The sequence below is a fragment of the Cucurbita moschata genome, unplaced genomic scaffold (genome assembly GCF_002738365.1).
Source record: "Cucurbita moschata cultivar Rifu unplaced genomic scaffold, Cmos_1.0 Cmo_Scf00025, whole genome shotgun sequence".
Taxonomy (NCBI): Eukaryota; Viridiplantae; Streptophyta; class Magnoliopsida; order Cucurbitales; family Cucurbitaceae; genus Cucurbita; species Cucurbita moschata.
Window position 1 is genome coordinate 1,381,194 of NW_019268541.1, and position 20,169 is coordinate 1,401,362.

General features: G+C 35.5%; 3 protein-coding genes and 1 long non-coding RNA gene across 4 annotated transcripts; 2 read left to right on the forward strand and 2 right to left on the reverse strand.

Moving 5' to 3' along the window:
• Positions 1-447: 447 nt before the first annotated feature.
• Positions 448-9,685, reverse strand: LOC111461769 (RRP12-like protein). Its single transcript, XM_023105411.1, has 18 exons — positions 9,098-9,685; positions 8,408-8,927; positions 8,044-8,304; positions 7,816-7,907; positions 6,677-6,886; positions 6,194-6,595; positions 5,775-5,950; positions 5,532-5,631; positions 5,335-5,391; positions 4,928-5,062; positions 4,746-4,817; positions 3,088-3,201; positions 2,770-2,931; positions 2,562-2,690; positions 2,374-2,475; positions 2,191-2,261; positions 1,361-1,525; positions 448-1,266 (listed from the first exon to the last, which is right to left on the reverse strand). Exons 1-18 carry the CDS (start codon positions 9,596-9,598, stop codon positions 672-674), a joined length of 3,864 nt encoding a protein of 1,287 aa, XP_022961179.1. The 5' UTR covers positions 9,599-9,685; the 3' UTR covers positions 448-671.
• Positions 9,686-11,745: 2,060 nt separating this feature from the next.
• Positions 11,746-12,554, reverse strand: LOC111461775 (pectinesterase inhibitor 3). The gene has a single exon (XM_023105419.1). The coding sequence runs from the start codon at positions 12,475-12,477 to the stop codon at positions 11,872-11,874; it is 606 nt and encodes a 201-aa protein (XP_022961187.1). The 5' UTR covers positions 12,478-12,554; the 3' UTR covers positions 11,746-11,871.
• Positions 12,555-16,216: 3,662 nt separating this feature from the next.
• On the forward strand, positions 16,217-19,848 carry LOC111461773 (putative pectinesterase 63). The gene is made up of 4 exons (XM_023105415.1): positions 16,217-16,793; positions 17,992-18,198; positions 19,092-19,330; positions 19,428-19,848. Exons 1-4 carry the CDS (start codon positions 16,254-16,256, stop codon positions 19,618-19,620), a joined length of 1,179 nt encoding a protein of 392 aa, XP_022961183.1. The 5' UTR covers positions 16,217-16,253; the 3' UTR covers positions 19,621-19,848.
• LOC111461776 lies at positions 17,571-17,752 on the forward strand. Its single transcript, XR_002713644.1, has 2 exons — positions 17,571-17,622; positions 17,656-17,752. It is a non-coding gene; the product is annotated as an uncharacterized LOC111461776 (long non-coding RNA).
• Positions 19,849-20,169: the final 321 nt, after the last annotated feature.

A 20,169-nucleotide genomic window follows, 5' to 3' on the forward strand; every position in this document is an offset into this window, starting at 1 on the left:
AAAAAAAATAAAAAAATCTTCGAACTTAGAATATCCCATAAACATTTTGAATCAATCCATAGAACTGCCATTTAAGGACTTAAAAAGTAGATGTTTAATAAACATAAAACGAAAATTTAGATCTATCACAATGTTCTAAATCATGGCCACAACATTAGATCTCAATTTTCATCTCAAAAATGTATATTCCAAAGATAATTAAATGCTATTATATAGAATTTATACCCCAAAGATAATGCGTACCTGTTGAAGAATGAGCTAACGACTCATAGGCAGTGACTTGGTTAAGGGAACCCACCGTAACCGTAGCAAAAGCGAGTCTTCATGGGGCAATTGTCACTGCTTATGAACCCACCCCGAAATATTATTACAGCAAAGGATAGAATTTATACCCCAAAGATAATTAAATATAATTAAATACTATTGCAACCATTAAAACTTAAAATCTATAACTAAATATTCGAATGTCACATTGAATAAATAAATTATTCCACAATATATCATTAAGTACACAAGCTCCAAACAAAACTGTGACAAAACAATGGAACCCTTCTTCAAGCAAAACTGAAACGGGGGAAAAATATACAGCAACTCATTTGAGACTTTTCTGAAGGAAAAAAAATTATATGTAACCTTAACCTAAACTCATTTGAGGTTTTAGGGTTTTCTTTCTACTTCTTGCCCTTCTTCTTGCCACCTTTGTTGTGACTCTTCCTAATCTTGGAACCTTTACTTGACAGAATACTTGAGGCACTCTTGCCTTCCAGTTTCTTTGTCATATTTACCACACTAACCATTCCTTTCCGAGCAGCGGCTCGATGCTCCGGTCTACGGCTCATCATCTTCCGATCAAGAGGCCAATATGCATAAGGTTCAAGCTTGTCCTTCCTCTTAACATCCCCTCCAGCCTTCTTGCTAGCATACTCGGTACCAGTGTAAGCCCACCCAGAGTCTGATGTTCTTCTGCGCTTTTGAATTTTCTTGGAGGAAACATTTGAAAAGTGACTCCCAACTTCACTCCTTTCATCTAAATCGCGGTTGGAAGCTTTTCTCTTGTTCTTTGTTTCCTCATCATCATCGGCAATTATTAAACGTCCCTCGTCGTCGATCTTCATCTCACCATCTGACAAATCTGTCTTCCGCTTTAGATGCGCTGATGATTGAAGAGCATATCTTGTTCTTTGTTGATCAAGCAAGTCAAGAGGCTCATCTTCCAATTGGTCGGGCAAGCGTTCAAGTAAATTCATGGTTGACCGATTCTTGGGACTGAAGTGTTTAAAAATCAAGATTGCAATCACCAATCTAGGCAAATGGGAATGCATTACTCTAAATTAAACTTGGAATGAAAATGCAAACGTACCGTTTAGATGTCTTGGATTTGAGGTGTGAGGAAGCCTTTGATGGTCGACTTTTTCTAGCATCCCCATATTCTGAATCACTTTCCCCCAAGTATTCAGCACCACTGTCTTCAGTCTCATCATCACCGACTTCCGAAAAAATTCTTGAGTGATTCCATCTACTCATCCTGAAAGTAAACCAATAGTCACAAGATGAGAAGTTGTAAGATGCAGAAATTTAGAGTGCTTAAAAACAGTGAGTATTGGCGCAGAAATTCCAAACGAAATGCAGCACTTAAAAGCCATCAATCATATCTTGTAACGCTCAGAAGGTTCTTTCCTCCGCTCGTTCATCTCCCTACCCACCAACACCGCCACCAAAAAAATAAAAGTTAAAAGAAATTATTGGTTATAGGAGGAAAAAGATCTGATCTGATAAAGTCCGCTGGTCCACTGGTTACGAGTATGGCTAGTAATTTCTAGTGACAACTGATATCTTTCTTGATTGCCCCCAATGGGCAGAAACTTTGGCAATGACTTGGGTCCTCTTGGTCATACTAACTTAAAAAGTTCCAGGTTCTAACATTTGGTTGAGCTTAATACCAAAACCCATTGATTCTCCTAAATCCAGCCTTGTGTGGGTGTGGTTGACCGACCCATGGTATAGAGCAGGAAGGCTCCAACTCCCGGTTATCGAAGAAAAGAACAAATATATTTCATGTTAAGTGCATAGACTAGAGTCCCAACAAACCTTTTCATTAGTGAAAACTATTCATTTATCAACAAGCACTATGCACAAAATAGCTATGCACGCATTGAAGTATGTAAACATTAGATGAACTGTGGGAGATACCTGGATGTTGCTTTCGACACCATCGACCTAGCACCCTCAGATTTAACCTTCTTTTCTTTCCGTTCTCTGATCTGCATGCCAAAACCATCCCGTAGCAAGAATAAGCCCATACGCAATCTTTTTATTCCGTGATTCTACATAAACCTCTATGTTTATCAATCCAGTACTAAGTTTACAACTAACCTTCCTAATGTTGGTAAGAAGTTTCATGTGTTCTTCAGGCATCACAACCTTGACCGCATCCAAGCCACATTTTCTGACAAGCATTTCAAGTAACTGCTTAACCTGCAAAATTAACAGATGAAAAATGTAAATTCGGACCATCAGAATGCAAAAGAACGATTCCAGAATGAACTTATAAAAATACCAACTTTAGCTTTGAAGTGATTTTTTGGGCCATCTTGCCACTTAAGCAAGCCTTCCACCAAACTCGATAAGTGCATCTGCAACACTTCACCGTTTGATTTGGCCACCAAAACCTTTAAAAATCCCAAATTGGCCTGCAGAAAATGAGAGTATAAATAAAACTAAAGAGATAATCAAAACAGATACAAACAAAAGGGAGGAAGGAATGCTGACTTTGATTATTTCTCTGTTCTTTCTTTGGAGAAGCAAAAAGGTAGATGGCAGCAAATTGCAAGCTGCTGAAACTAGATCAGAGAATTCATAAGCCAAGCGAGCTAATCCTTTTATTGCAGCACTGATCATATGTGGAGTTTCACCAGCAAGACCTCCAGCTACCTGAGATATTAATATTTATTCTTGCTGGCATTATATCAATTGATATTGAGTCAATTTAGCTAGATGGACAGGGGGAGGGGTTGTGGTGGGGAGGATTAAACCATTAATGTTGTTCACATGAGAAGTAACTAAAAAAAAGACTTGGAAACAATTTACCATATTGAAAAGCTGATACAGATAGTCTATCTTTCCCCCTTTGTTATCGTCCATACATGCATGACCAATCTGAACAAGAATATCATAAGCTCTGTTTCTTGTTTTCTTATTGGCCTGAAAGATAAATGCACGAGACAATTAGCACTTATAACAAGACGTTCATGAAACAACAATACACGAGTTAAGAACAACACAAGTAACATGTTGAAACAAGCTGAATGTCATTATGTAGAAAACGTACAATTCAGTAAGAGAAATCCCAAAAGCTCATAGTGGTTTCAACTTATATGAGGTCAGTCACAAGCTGTACTAAAAACATTAACTAATTTCAAACACCATATAAGTTCCACTCCTTTTCGTGGCCTTTTGATTTCCCATGTAATCTTTCACTTTATTCTCAACGAAAGTCAAGTTTTCTTGTAAAAAAAAAAAAAAAATCAGACACCATATAACCCTCTAGATTGAACTTATATGGTACAATATAACAATCTGAAGGCAAGCAAACCTTCCATGGTAATCTGTGCCACCGAGAAATTAATAAAAAAGTATTACATGCAAGTTTTGTTTATCACATTAGTAAATAGAAATCTTCTGATCACAACATAGATAATACAGAATTTACCCCAAGCACAAAAATCATGAATCTTATTTCCTGCTGGAAAAGAAACTGAGTAGAGATGAAAATTAAAAAAAACAGGTAAACAATTGGAAATAAGAATAAAAATGCATTGAACATTTTTTATTTTTTAGTTTGTTATGACGACAAATGAAACGTCCTACAACCTTATGACGATCATTTCAAGAAAAGAACTACAATTCTTCAATAAAAAGGTTATTTGCAAATTTTATGATAGGGCGGGAATAAGCCTTTCAAAGTAAAAATGAAAATGAAAATTTTCTTAATACAAGTATGAATTTTGTCGAATTAAATCTTTTTTGAAAAAAAGGTCTAAAATAATCGTCTTCATTCTCTTTCAAAAAGATGGCTCTTGCCACAAATGCCTTAATATAAGTATTGCCAAATTTCACGATTAACAAACTATTACTTCTCTAGCTTCTACCAATGCCCCTACAAAATCCCTACGTAAGTAAATTTTAGAAGAGGTTGCCCTCATTAACATCGAAACATTATAAATCTGCTCCAGAAGTAAGCAAAACAATGAAGAAAACATGAGAAGACAAGCAGTATCATTATTAATGACTCCACAACTAAAACATCCATAACAGAATCAAACAATTTAGAAGATCTTCTCTGCAGCATATCATTCAAGTTAATTTTCTATCTGCAACACTCCACAAACATTCAACAAATTTTAGACTTAGATCATCATACAATCAAAAGCAGTCTAAAGGAAAATAAATAGTTACAAAAATTATTTTTTAAAGATAACTGAGAAGTATTTGCAAAAAAAAAAAAAAAAAAAAAAAAAAAAAAAGAAAACTGAAGTGCACCACATATACAAATTTCCTCTTCACGTGGCAAATGCACGTACTTAAATAATTTAGAAAATCTTAGACATGATAAAGTACCAACTGAAATTATTCCGTCATCATCAAATAGTAAAAATCCTAGAAGAAGGTAGACTGACACATAAAAAGCCATATAATTCAATTAGAAGAAGGAAATATTATAACATGGAAAAAAAAAAATAGAATACCTCTTTGAGCGCAAGTATTATTTCAGTCAAAAATGAACTAATGATGTCATGCCGTCTCAACCCTGAATCCTCCTGAGGTAATCAAAAGTACCAATTTTGAAATCACAACGGGTTGGGAAATATTTTAGCAGGCTAGCAGAATGCACGCACTTCTCCAAAAATAAAATGTCAACCATACTTACCTTTGTAACTTGGACAATCAGAAAGTATAGACAATCGAGTCTGTGACGTTTGGCAGAAAAATGGCATAAAGGCAACACTTCAATCATAAGTGTAAGCAATTCATCGAACTTTGAGGAAAGGAACTCATCAGAATTCTGATAATACAAATTAAAACAATAGAAGTACATCAATTACCAATCCTAAAATATACAGTAAGAGCACATACATTAAAAAATCATTGAATGTTACATGAGACACCACATTCGGTAACCAAAACCTTATCCAGGTAGGTTAAACTAACCAAACAAATTCCAATAAAATGCTAAGCTTTTTATGACAATCTAGTATAAAAACTGTGAAAATGATTCTTAATTCAAATAATTACTGAGAACATTACGATAGTAGGCATTGTGAACACAAGAAATACCTTGAGAATAGCTGAGAGAACCTTATATGCCTTCTTCTGTATCAAACCTTCACAATCCTACAATTCAGGGATGCGTAACTATGTATGAAACTAAATAATATCAAAGAGTTCTATGAGACTTTTGACAAGATGTTCGATTTTTCCATAGAAATATACTCTCTCATCAAAAACATATTGAAACAGTACAGAGCCAATACCTGTTCTTTTAATGCAGATTTTACTGCAACGAATAAAACATCAATCTCTTTGGAATTCAGTCCAGGCAAAAAAGATACAGCGAAGTCATACATTTGGGCCCTGCAGTCAAGGTGCAAGACTTGTTAGGAAGTTAAGGGCTACAAACCTCCAATATATAGGGCATACAAAATAAGTAACTGAATCTACACGCTCATCTAGCGAAGACAAGGAGCTAGCCAATGCAAATATTGAAGGAAGCATACCTCATGAGAGACGGTGAACTTGCATTTGTGGGATCATCAATCTGCATGGAATTGGAAACTTCTGGCTCTACTTTTTTAGCTTCCTGGGTCAGCTTCAAAAGCTTCCTCATTGTCCTTCCGAAGAGATTTGACACAACACCTTTATCTGATATTGAAGAAATTTCTCCAATTGTGGACTGCACATATTTCAAACAGAAGTGGTATTGAAATAATAGAATAAAAACAATATCCTGGCCATTAGGAAACAATAGAACTCCAAGACAAGAAGAAATGAAAGTCACTAAAAGACATGGCAAATACAAAATAATTATCAGCAACTATCTCAAATATGATGCAACTGAAGTAAGCCTATATACATCACCCAGACAAGCCATCACAAATCACAAGTTATTTTCATTTTTCAAACAACAGAAGGATACCTGCAAATAACCACCATCTTTTGAAGATGTTAGAAAGATGTCTGACAAAGCAGACAGTAACTCAGGCGAAGAGGACTTGAGTACAGATAGGTTACTTTCCGCCACCTTTCGGGTATAATGAGACATAGCAAGCTTGCTGGCCATACCCACTTCAATATCAGACTCATCATTCTTTCCTTCCAGCACTCTCTTATTCTGTTGGATGAGAATCTGCAGACTTGAACATATTATACCCCGAACATCAGGTTCCTCTTTAAGAGCAATGCATAAAGCTTTTTGAAGATCCTTAAAGCTTTCAGCAGTATCCAAAGGATAATTGCAAAATGAAGGCAGCAAGGACCAGAAAGAGTAAACAAGCGAATCCATACTCCTCAATGAAAAGACCATGCCCTGTTGCTCAAGCTGCAAGAGATGAAAAAGATGATTCTACATTTCAAAAAAAAAAACTAAAAGGCTCATGCCTTAGACAAGGAAATTTCATACCCTTTGTGACTTCCGCTTGATTTCTCCAATCATACCCAAAATGGTCTTCGTGAAATAGCTCAAATGAGCACCAACAGTGTATTGCTTCAATATTGGAAGGAGCCAAATATTAATCTCTGATAGGTTTTCTGTGTCCAAATTAAAAGGTACAAGATCCAAGAAACTTTGAGGTCCCATCGCACCAAGAGCTGATCCAAGGCATTCATGCAACTGAGTTGTGGAACAAGCATTGGTTAAGAGTAACACAAGAGAATGAATAGATAATCAAATGCACAAAAGAAATCCATTCCCAAGGAGGCCGAAACCAACAGCTAGACACCCAGTAAGTTACATTCCAACAAAAGCCGCGGACAACATAATCCCATTCCCAACTTTTTACCTCTGATTGCTTTGAAAACTCTATGAAAGATATGAGATAATCACCAGAAAGATCCCATTGACAAAACTAGAATTACAGAATAAATGGCACACAGTGTCTGAACTACATCATTGTCATACCAACTGGTATATCCTTTTTAAGCTTACTTGTTCTTTTTAAGCTTACTTGTTCTTCTATGCAAGTTTCTTGTTTTCCATATTTGGCTCGGCCTCTTTTTATGAAAGTACATTGAACTTTCATCTTCCCAATGAAAGTTGGATCTCATTACAAAGATAAAATAAATAACATACGTGAATATTTGTTTATTAGTCTCAGAGAAAGAGAAAAACACATCTAGGACATAATTCTCAAACGCTCCATCATCACCCAATAATAAATTTTAAATATTTCTTGGACATGATGTAGCAAACAATGAACTTACAAGATTGAGCCAATTAGTGATAACCAGTGTAGAATGTAGCAAATAAAAGCAGAAAAAAAGAGATACGTTCCCCTTTTTCAACACAAGTGACACACAGATTGAGGAAGAAAGCATGTATTAAAACAATACGAGAGAAGTAAATCCTTGTGGCCATCAAACCCATACCCACACCAAAAGGACCAGAAAATAATATGGGAAACAAAATGAAAAGACCGGGCAAATACTTCCCATTTGGATTCTGAACTACGGATGCTAAACAATAAAACCTATGAGAATCTGTGACAAAAATTAATAAGCAATGTATAAATTATTTGGCGTCCTTAACTCAGGGAAGAATACCTCTTTCCGGAAGGGGAAGTCTTCATCTGGCAATTTCTGCATGTTTGCCAGGCTATTAAGGGCTCCTTTCAGGAAGTAAGAAGAATATTTCCCTGCACAATAATGAACCAAGACCTTTTCACATTGAAAAATGGACGACAAACCATACAAAGGAAATGATAATTTTAGTAACATGTCCAAATGATGAGTGAAGAGGAAATTCAATAAGATCAAGTAGTTCAAAAATACCTAATTTACCAAACATGGCTGAAACAACTTGAAAAGCCAAGTCGAAAACAGCAGTGTAATGATAATCAAGTAAACTTTCTATAATAGCACATAGTTTTTCTACTACGGTCGGCCCAGACCTCCTTGCCTCCACATTTTCAGTCGTCCTAATCTGATCCACACCCTTTCTGATCAAGTCTTCATCAATGCAAGAACTTATCAGATTTTTCATAGCATCCTGGGCAGCTCGAATTGCCTCCTCGTGATCAGATAGCATAATATCTGTCAATCCAACATGAACGTTACAAATTAATTGCATCTTTTTCCACAAGCAATGAAGAAACGAGTGTGAACTTAACTAGAAGTTTTAAAGCAAGCATTAAACCTTTGAGTGCATTGAAAGCAACAGGGAGCTTAACTACACATATCTGCCTATTAACATTATAAACTTTTTGCATCCCAACATTAAGCAGGCGAGCTGTGAAAGCCAGGCCATCTGCAGATGTTTCACTCGTAGAAAAAGATAATGCCATAGAACATAAAAGATCAAGCAGTACTTCCGCAGAAACATCAACAGTTGGGTGGAGACAAAGTGAGTTCAAACTATCCGTAATGCGCTTAGTAACAACAGGTTGGTGCAGCTCCAAAAGAGTTTTGTAGTATTTAAGTATGTTAGTAATATACTTCATTGACATGAGAGGTAGACACTCCCGCAAAGCCTCCAAAATAAATAGAACCTCCTGAGCTCCTTTAGGTCTTTCAGTAGCCGTCGGGTTTGAGCCACCCGCGAGTAAAAGAGATTTTTCAAGAACATTGGTGATCCCTTCGCTAGCAGAGGGGAGGAGTGACGTTCCCTGAACTTTTAACAAGACATCCCGAAGACAAATGTGCGATTGCCTTCTAACCTGTTCAGCCACAATCAGTACTTCATTCAGATAGCAAACATTCAAAAACCATTCAAATTGCCCAATACACAAAGAGATCAAAACACCAGGATTTCAAGTACACGCATTTTTAAAAAAAAAAATCCAAATGATCGTAAGCAATGAATCGGATAAGAGTTGTAAGAAATCACCTTAGGGCGCGAATCAATAGCGAACCCAAGAATAAACCCGAACAAATTAGACACATCCGACCAGTTGACAGCATTCCTAACAACCACCAAATGCGAAACACAATTAAGTCCGAATGTAACCGCACCGGGAGTCAACGACGGTATACGAAGAACGCGAATAAGAAGGCCCGACAAAAACTCCTTCTTCTTATTCAAAATCGGAGGGGAAATTCGCGGGAGAAGCAGAGACAGAATGGTAAGAAGCGCGTCAAGAAGATGAGGCGGCGGGTCAGGCTCAGAGGAGATACGGTCTAAAGACGAACAGGAGGCGCCGAAGTAGGCAACTGGAGTGGAAGGAAGACTCTGGTCTCTGAGCTCCTGAGCCATGGCGCCAATGACGGCGCAAACATGCTGATGATTTTCATTGCTGGAATTGCTGAAACGTGAGAGAATCAAGTCACAGAAGTCATCGTTGGATTCAAATTCGAACGATGCCTCCATCTCAAGGCCTTCCATGGCCATAATCGGTGGTCTGAAAGTGAAGAATAAACCCTAGGCAGCGCGCAAGGAAACCAAGCAGTGCCAGGGTTTTACTCTGATACCGTTGGTTTCGTGTTTCAGAGCTTATAAGCAATTACGAAAGCAAAAGAACCGACGAACCGAATCGAATTTCTCAACCGAACCGGAGTTTGTGGGTTTTCTTCCGGTTTTTTTGATTGAAAACCGAAAAAACTCAATGCGGTCTAGGTCTATTACTTGGATATAGTCTTTTGACCCATGGGCTCGTTGGCCCATTAGCCCAATTCCTATTTATTAAATAAAAAATAAAATAATATTAAAATAAATAGAACCGATTTAATTTTTATTCATTAAAATATTATATAATATGCTTAAAATTTAAGTTTCTTAGTTTATTCAATAATCCATATTAATAATTATATTTAAATGTATTTAATAAAACTTGTACATAATCAAACTGAAAAATTAATTATACATATTATATTTTAAAAAATCAAATATAATTTATTTGTCCAAAATAAAATACATTCATTTCGATTTATTATCATTTCAATGATTTAACAACTCATTTATAAATCATTTTAGATAAAAATATATTTATAAACTAAAATAAAAATAAATAATGAAAATGGGCTAACGTGGACACTGGCCCCGAATGGAGTTGGAATTTGATATCCCACATTGGTTGGGGAGGAGAACAAACCACCATTTATAAAGTATGTGGAAACCTTCCCTTAGCAGACGCGTTTTAAAGCCTTGAAGGGAAGTCCGAAAGGGAAAGCTCAAAGAGACAATATCTGATAACAATGGATCTAGGTCGTTATAAATGGTATCAGAGACAGACACCTCGAGCAAGCCCAAAGAGGACAATATCGGCTAGCGATTTTAAACTAAAAAATAATAATAATAATAAACAAAAAAAAAGAGAGAAATATAGGAAATTTCAAATGTCATTATAAATTCACTCTTAATAAATTTGAGATTATTGACTAATTTATTTTGTTTAATCTACATGGAAGTAGACATGTGGATATTTTAGTTGAAAATATATAAATATTTAAACTATGTTTGGGTATATTTTATTTTATTTTTACTATTGATAAATAAATAAATATTAAATATATTATTGTCTATTTTATTTTTTATTTAAAATTTTGCCAATAATTTATTTATGAAAATAAAAAAGAAACGACAAAGAAATTGTGAAAATAGGAACATAATAAAATAAAAAATAATTAAAAAAAAAACTAAATGGTTATTGAGTTTTATTTTTATTTGGTTATTATGTTTTAAAATTTATATTATTATCTTTAATTGTGCTCTAAATGCTTGTTATTTGTAATAATTAGTTTTAAATTATCATAATTAAAGCGGTTTACTAATTTTAATTTATTAAAACTAAACTCCGAAATTAATACTAAAAACATGGCATTTTGAAACTAATGATAAAAATGGACAATTTAAAAAATTAAGGTAAAAGTATATTTTTAATAATTTTTTAATTCATTATGTGCTGGGAACACATAAGAGTAATTCTTATAATAGAATGACTAAAAAATATTTAAAATAAGTGAAAGTCACTGCTTATATCAACTAGGCATATCTTACTTTTTTTTAGTGACTTCACCATAGTTAAGCGTGTCTTATAACAATTCTATGTTGGGTGACATGAGTGAGAACAGAACATGCTGAAGGAATCTGTAACAATCTAAATCCACTGCTAGCCGATATTATCCTTTTTAGCTCCCACATTATTGGTGGAGAACAAACCACCATTTATAAGAGTGTTGAAATATTCTCCTAGCAGATGCGTTTTAAAGCCTTGAGAGAAAACTCGAAATGGAAAGTTTAAAGCAGACAATATCTGCTAACGGTGGACTTGGATTATTGCAGAATTAATGACTCGACCCTCGAGTACCGAATCTGAATTCTAAATCGTGATTCGAATCCATGGCAATTATTGTGATTTTTGTGTCATATGCTCACCAAAAATTACAGCTCACATTAGCTATCTCTTTTGTAGTGGAGGACTAAAAGACAAAATTTGACATAATTGAGGGACTAAAACATAAAATTTGGGGACTAAATAGTTATTTTATTTGATGTTGGAGGGACTGAAAGTTAAATAGATATATTTTAAAGCCTCGATGAAGAAAAAAACAGAGCATTACCTCTCAAGAACGATTTTGTATATTTAGCCAATAATACATTAACAAGAAAAAACAGAGCAACAAACTCTACTCCACCGGAATCCGCCATCGCCGCCGCGATCAAGCTCAAGGAGCGGTCAATTTCTTCCTCCCGGCGGGGGTTCCGACGTCGAGGCGATTAATCATATACAGAGCATTACTAGTAGCTTTAGCGACCTTAGAAATCCTCTTCTTAACATCAAATTTCACCTCCCCATCCACTTCCTTAAACCCATCGAGACACGTGTCTTCATTGGTCAAGGCGGCGCTGACCCACGTCTGGGCATTGCTCATTTGCAATCGGAAAGACCGGCGGTCGCCGTAGGGGAGGTGGCGGAGGAGACCCAGAGTGTTGCTCAGCTCCTCGACAGAGTCTCCAATCTGTTCCACGCAGTCGTCAACCGCCGCGCGTTGCCGCTTCGAGGCCTGCCGGAGGTTGGCGGATGAATTGGAGAGATACCGGGAGAGGTCGCGGGCGAGGGAGAGGCTGACGGAGAGGGTGGCTTGGGCGAGATCTTGTGGGGTGTTGACGGCGCCAGAGTAGGAGGAGAGGGTTCTGATGCAGAGACTTGGGTAGCTGGCTTGAAGGCAGGAGGAGTGGATCAGATCTTGGGACGGCGGAGGGCCGTCGTGGGCTGCGGCGGAGAGGGAGAGAGAGAGGAGGAGAACGAGGAGGAGAGAAAGGGAAGTCATGGCGGAGGAAGAAAAGTGGGAGCGTGGGAACAATGGGGAATGGGGAGGATTTCTAGGACAATGGTTATGGAAACATTAATGAATTAGTTGCTTCCAATAATCATTTGAAATTTTTATATTATTATTATTTAATGAATAATAAATAACATATAGTTTAATATTATATTTAATTTTTAACCTATGATATTAATATTTGATGAGTTTTGTCTTATTTTTTATATTTTTATTGAATTTTTGCTCAAAATTTTATTAATTTATAAATTATGCTAAAATTGACCCATGTCTAATAAAATATTCGTAATTTTAGCTATTAATGCATGTGAAATCGTAAATCGGTTGGAAAGGTAAACGAAACATTCTCTACAAATGTGTGAATATCTCTTCCTAACAAACGTGTTTTAAAACCCTTGACGAGAAGCCCAGAGAGAAAAACACAAAGAGTATCTGCTAACGGTAGCTTAGGACTGTAACAACTGTACAATCCAATTCGAAAGTCGAGTTGGATTATAAATTTGATTCAAATGACTTGAGTCATGGATCAAATCTAGCTCACGTACACGTCTCGAGACGTTTATAGTATGAAAGAAAGAAGGAAAAGGACAGGGAGGCGGCAATCTCTGACGGACCCATAACTCCCTCGCTCCCACCACATTAAATTACTGCATATGCTTCCATATGCAATATGCCCCATCCTCTTCACTTTATTCTCTTTTTTTTTTTTCCAAATATGTGATTCGGGTTCGGGTTTTAACCTCGAGTCTTTTGATCAAAAGTATATATCTATATTCGATTAACTTTTTATTATTATTCTTCGTATCGATTACAAGATTACATTTTGTTTTCATTTTATTGGGTAATTACATTTTTAGCCTTTAATTTACCATTTAAAATATACATAAACAAAAATAAAATAAATATACATTAGACTAAACTGTGTAGATTAAAAAACTTTATAATAAAAAATAAAAAAATTATTTAGGGTTAAATTTGTCAAATTGTATCAATTTTTACGTTCTTTAATAATTATTGCAATTTTAATCCTTCCATTAATAACGACATTACAGTAAAATCTAATTAAAATTTATGAATTTTTTAATAAAATTATTTCAATTAATTACGATTGAATTTAATTAGCGAATTTACGAAGAGTTTTTCATTATATTCGTGTAATTATAATTATTAAACGAAAAAAATAGAAAAAACACTTAATAATGAAATTGAAATTAATTATATTTTTTTTAAATAAAAATTACAAATATGGATGAATGATAATTAAGTACAAAAGATTCCTCACAAATATGGTGTAAATCCCATGTGGTCAATTATTGCATCCTTTACTAATATTGTGAGCTCTACAAAAATATATTTTTTTAATTTTTAATTCATATGGACCCAAAATACATGTGAACCAATAGTTCGAAGCACTCATTTTAAGCCTTTTACTTGTTTGAATGGTCAAAAGTTTAAAAAAAAAAAAAAAACCTTCCATTTTTGGTCATTTTGTCGAGGGATAAGAAGAGATGGGCTTCTTTCTCGGCTTTCGAGACATAATTTAAACCTAATTTTCACTCGAGAATGTAACAGATTGAAAATTTTAGGTCAAGTTTGATAATTATTTGATTTTTTTAATCAAGGGTTCTGAGAAATATTTAAATCTAATTTTTACATAAAAAACGTGAAAAATTGTAAATTTTAGGTCCAATTTGATAATTATTTAATTTTTTTAAATTGAGAGTGTTGTGAGATACTTAAAGCTAATTTTCAAGTAAAAACGTGAAAAATTGTAAATTTTAAGTACTGTTTGATAATTATTTAATTTTTTAAAATCGAGGGTTTTACGAGATACTTAAAGCTAATTTTTACTCAAAAACGTGAAAAATTGTAAATTTTAGGTCCAATTTGTTAATTATTTAATTTTTTTAAATCGAGGGTTTTGTGTGAGTTAATTTTCACCAAAAAACATGAACTAGTTGGATAATTATTTAATTTTTTTAAATCGAGGGTTTTTGTGAGACACATAAAGCTAATTTTCACTCCAAAACGTGAAAAATGGTAAATTTTAGGTTCAGTTTGATAATTATTTAATTATTTAAAAAAATGGAGGGTTTTGAGAGACTAAGCTAGTTTTTTGTTTTTTCTAATCATTAAAAAAAGCCCGTGTCTAATATATATTACATTAATAACTAAAATCTCATAAAACTCAAATATTTAACACTCATAAGTCATAACGTATCACTAATATCGGTTATAAATGTTAAATATTTTTAACCTTCATAATAATCTTTAAAACAGGGTAGGGTTAGGTTGAATTATAACCCCATTTTCGGGTTAATCTGGTTGGCTCCATAAAAAGAAAAAAATTCAACCCACAAACCGACCCAATTTTTTATTTATTTATTTATTTTAAATTCAACCTAACCCAAATTAAAAAACTTATAACATAACCCGACTTTTATGGTTTAGATGAGATAGTCTGTATTCGTCACGTTTTAAAAGGGTAAATATAATTTACTCGATCTAATTTTAGAAATAAGCACATTATTATATATTCTTAATATTTAATGGGTTCAATTAAAATAATAAAGAAAATAATAAATAAAAAAAAATTATTGAATTTGTTTAAAATAAAATATCTAAAAAAAGTAAATTGGGCGGGAGTGAGAGGGCCCACATGGGTTAGTTAATGGGTTGTTGTTGCAATGTTTGAGATTTCAACGTAATCCTAACTGCTACAAACGGTTGGTGTCCTTTTTTTTTTCAAAGAATAAAATTAAATAAATGGAAATTTATTTAAAAGTTTTAATTTAATCAATTATCTTTAAAAAAAAAATTAAAATAAGTCGTTATAAAATCCATAAATTACTTCAATTTTATTTCAATTATTATGCTATTAACGATATATATTATTGTATAAATGGTCGATAATTTTATTATATGATTACGTAATAATGGATGAAATAGTACCATCCATAAAATTATCATTTATTTGAATTCAGGTTAAACTTAACTTAAATAAGTTCATAACCCAATTCATGATAGGTTAACTGGTTATTCAGTTGATCGGGTTTTTTTCCAAATGTCCTAATTAAGTTGAGTTGATCGTGTTTTTCCAACTGTCCTGATTAGGATGAGCTGATCGAGTTTTTCAAATTGTCTGTGTTAGAATGAGTTGAACTCAAATTGTCCGGGTTATGATAAGTTATAAGTTGACTGGTTATTCAAACGGTTCTGATTAAGATAAGTTGATCGGATTTTTTCAACTGTCATAGTTAGGTTGAGTTGATCGAGTTTTTCCAACTATCTTAGTTAGGATGAGTTGATCGATTTTTTTCAAATTGTCTGGGTTAGAATGAGTTGATCGGGTTTTTCAAACTGTCTTGATTAGAATGAGTTGATCGGGTTTTTCAAACTGTCTTGATTAGAATGAGTTGATCGGGTTTTTCAAACTGTCTTGATTAGAATGAGTTGATCAGGTTTTTCGGACCATTGAAGTTTTCGAACGCTAATTGTATTTTGTATAATTTAGCTGTTGAATTATTTATTTATTAATTAATTTATTATTTTTTTTACCAATTTCCTCCAAACATTCCCACTCCCCAAAAAAAGAACTACCCATCCTATAAAAACACCAATATTACCAAACACGTAATGACTTTGAATAATAATCCAAATTTCCCATTTTACCCCTCGCGTTTATAAATATCTACCACCACAGCCTCCCACCTCGAATTCATTCAAGGCCAAAAACCACCCCCACAAGGAGAGTTTCGGGAGAAATGTCTCGGCCAGCCGTTGCTTCATCTTTTCCGGCGACGGTGGCGCTCGTACTGGCGGTGGTCCAACTCATTACCATACTTATTCCTGCAGCCATTGTCGTCGAAGCTCGCACGAAGACGATTCCGGCAGAGCCATCGCAGCTCGACGAATGGATCGCACACAACATGAGAGAGTACCGTCAACGGAAGGCGAACGAGACAGGAGCCAAGACGCTGGATCCGCGACTTGCTAAGGCGGAGGATTGCGCTCGACTGATCACCGTTAAACAAGACGGACAAGGAAATTTCTCAACGATCACTCAAGCGATTGAGAGCATTCCGTCCGGAAATCGTGAGCGAGTGGTGGTGTGGATCGGCGGTGGGACTTACCGCGAGAAGATCACGATCGATTCTTCGAAGCCGTTCGTGACGCTGTACGGTCAGACAGGAAAAATGCCGGTCATATCGTACGACGGAACGGCGTCGGAATTTGGTACAGCCGAGAGCGCGACGGTGGCTGTGGAATCGGATTATTTCGTCGCCGTCAATGTTGCGTTTGTGGTGAGTTTCTCTTCTTCTTCTCCTCATTTTTGTGGGGCAAGTTTTGTAAATAGTGAAAGTTATGGGGCGCAAAAAATTTTTAGTAGCGTATTATTGCGTGACTACGAATTAATTATTTATTTATTTATATTTTTTTCCGGAAAAAATTCATGCATTTATTCGCCATCAAAATTAAGCATGAGTTTTCACGTTAAAATCTTGACATTTTCTTGCACAATTGGTTATTTCTGTTAGAAAAGTTCCCTTTTGAGATGACTATAACTTGTTGGATAAAAAATTTGTAGGTTTTTAATTACTCGGTGTAGATTTGAAAAATCCGAAAATTTGTAGTTTCATTTTAGATATCAATCCGTCGTGATTTAATTTGTAGTTTCATTTTAGATATCAATCCGTCGTGATTTAATTTGTAGTTTCATTTTAGATATCAATCCGTCGTGATTTAATTTGTAGTTTCATTTTAGATATCAATCCGTCGTGATTTGGTTGTCATGATTAGCATAGTTCAATTGCGTATCAACGACTAAGATGTCAAAAGTTTGAATCTCTTTGAATCTCGTATACTGTAATACAAAAAATGCATGATTGGTAAGAAATTTAATACTTATTATCGTGCAATTACAACCACATGGGTTGGAGGGGAGAAGGAAACACTCCTCGCAAGGGTGTGGAAACCTCTTCCTAATAGATGTGTCATTTCTTACAAAGGTGTGGAAATCTCTTTTGTGTCATATTCCTTATAACATGTGGAAACCTCTTCCTAGTAGATGCGGCATATCGGTTGGAGAGGAGAACGAAACATTTCTTACAAGAGTGTGGAAACCTCTCCCTAGTAGACACCGTTTTAAAGACCTTGAGTCCCTAGTAGACACCGTTTTAAAGACCTTGAGGGGAACTCCGACAGGGAAAGCCCAAAGAGTCATTATCTGCTAGCGGTGGGCTTGGCCGTTACAAATGGTATCGGAGCTAGACACCATGCTGTGTGCTAGCGAGGATTGTGCGCCCCCGAAGAAAATGGATTGTGAGGTTCCACATTAGTTCGATTCCACGTTAGTTCGATTCCACGTTAGTTTGATTCCTCACTAACCAACCTTTCTAGTTCAAAATTGTACAATCTCCTAACGTGTTTTGAATGAATGAAGATGAAATTGTAGTGATTAACAAGAAATGAAGATTGGGTATGATGAATTTGTTGCTGCAGAATTCAGCTCCAATGCCGGATGCAGGAAGAACAGGAGGACAAGCAGTGGCAATGAGGATATCAGGGGATAAGGCAGCATTCCACCACTGCCAATTCATAGGATTTCAGGACACTCTTTGCGATGACAGAGGCAGACATTTTTTCAAGGATTGTTACATCGAAGGCACGGTCGACTTCATCTTTGGAAATGGCAAATCCCTCTACTTGGTACCTACGCCCTTCTTATACTTTCATATCAAAATCTCCTCAAATCTTCCTACACTTACAAATTAATTAACCCAACTTTAACACAAAAAATAACCAATACTTTCTCTTACATTACATTAACACGAATTACTATCATCGATTTGGTAAATGGGTATCTACTTTTACTATCATCGATGTGGTTAGTGGGTAGCTACTTTTACTATCATCGATCTGGTTAGTGGGTAGCTACTTTTACTATCATCGATCTGGTTAGTGGGTAGCTACTTTTACTATCATCGATCCGGGTAAGTGGGTAGCTATTTTTACTATCATCCCTAGTAAGTGGGTAGCTATTTTTACTGTCATCAAGCTAGTAAGTGGGTATCTACTTTTACTGTCATCGATCTGGTAGTAAGTGGGTATCTACTTTTACTGTCATCGATCTGGTAAGTGGGTATCTACTTTTACTGTCATCGATCTGGTGGTAAGTGGGTATCTACTTTTACTGTCATCGATCTGGTAGTAAGTGGGTATCTACTTTTACTGTCATCGATCTGGTAGTAAGTGGGTATCTACTTTTACTGTCATCGATCTGGTAGTAAGTGGGTAGCTACTTTTACTGTCATCGATTTGGTAGTAAGTGGGTAGCTATTTTTACTCTCATCAAGCTAGTAAGTAGATACTATCATCGATTTGGTAAGCAGGTATTCATTTTTACCATAATCGAGCTAGTAAGTAGATACTATCATCTATTTTTACTCACGAACAAATTATTCAATGAGTCTGTTACAATGTGGTCGACAATTGTTCACCGGTTAGATGTGGTTAAAGGTACTATGCAAAAATATTCAAAATTTATATCCATTTGTTGTCATCAACCCTTTCATCCATATATGTGTGTGTGTTTGTGACAGAAAACAGTAATAAACTCAGTGGCGGAAGGGACAGGAGTGATCACAGCTCAAGCAAGGGAAAATTCCACAGACGACAGCGGCTTCACATTTGCATATTGCAACATCACTGGAACTGGAAACACCTATTTGGGAAGAGCATGGAAGGAGAGAACTCGTGTGGTTTTTGCTTACACTTACATGGGAACACTCATTAACACCCAAGGATGGTCCGATAAAATGCAGGGAACTGAACCTCGAAAGTGAGCAAAATCACGCACATAATAATATCATCATCATCATTGTCGTCGTATTATTGCTAGTTGATTGATTCATTTTGATTATCGACCGTGTTGACAGGAGTATGTACTACGGTGAGTACAAATGCAAAGGACCCGGGGCGGACAGCACAGGCCGAGCACACTACACGAGAATACTCACGGACGACGAAGCGAAGGCGTTTTTGAGTATGACTTATATCCATGGAAACAAATGGGTTCTACCACCTCCAAGGCTGTCCCTTCTCCCGGTGTCATCGCAATGCCATGGCTGATCATGTTGTCTCATGTTTCTTTTTGGATAGAGTTTTGGTTGATTCTTGTTGTTGTACCAAACCGATCAATTTCTTGAGCTTTTCAGGAAGCCTCTCCTCTCTCTCCGTTGATCTCTTCTATTAATCATTTATATGTTCTTACATTCACAAACGATGCTGCGCGCAGTTTTGCAAGTCTAGGCAAAAATATGATCATGAATGGGCCTTTGCCGACGCATTTGTGTACCATTTTTTTCTTCTTCCATCACTAACAACCGTGTACGGACAAGTGTTTAACTGGTAGCGTGATGAACGATTCTAACATGAACATAACTTGTAACGATCCAAGTTCAATCAGTAGCGTGATGAACGATTCTAACTTGAACATAACTTGTAACGATCCAAGTTCAATCAGTAGTGTGATGAACGATTCTAACTTGAACATAACTTGTAACGATCCAAGTTCACTACAGACATATATTATTTTTTTTTTGGGCTTTTCCTTTTTAGGCTTCCCCTCACCACGGGTAAATATTATTGTCCTCTTTAGTTTTTCATTGATATTGTATC

Bases quoted from the DNA above. Each gene is read 5' to 3' on its own strand.
- LOC111461769 (XM_023105411.1), bottom strand. From the start codon at position 9,598: ATGGCCATGGAAGGCCTTGAGATGGAGGCATCGTTCGAATTTGAATCC. The intron at 8,305-8,407 runs GTTTAATGCTTG...TTGGATTGACAG, and splicing joins TGCTTTCAATGCACTCAAAG to ATATTATGCTATCTGATCAC. The intron at 5,392-5,531 runs GTATTGGCTCTG...CCTGAATTGTAG, and splicing joins AATCTGCATTAAAAGAACAG to GATTGTGAAGGTTTGATACA.
- LOC111461775 (XM_023105419.1), bottom strand. From the start codon at position 12,477: ATGACTTCCCTTTCTCTCCTCCTCGTTCTCCTCCTCTCTCTCTCCCTC.
- LOC111461773 (XM_023105415.1), top strand. From the start codon at position 16,254: ATGTCTCGGCCAGCCGTTGCTTCATCTTTTCCGGCGACGGTGGCGCTC. The intron at 16,794-17,991 runs GTGAGTTTCTCT...TTGTTGCTGCAG, and splicing joins CCGTCAATGTTGCGTTTGTG to AATTCAGCTCCAATGCCGGA. The intron at 19,331-19,427 runs GTGAGCAAAATC...CCGTGTTGACAG, and splicing joins CAGGGAACTGAACCTCGAAA to GAGTATGTACTACGGTGAGT.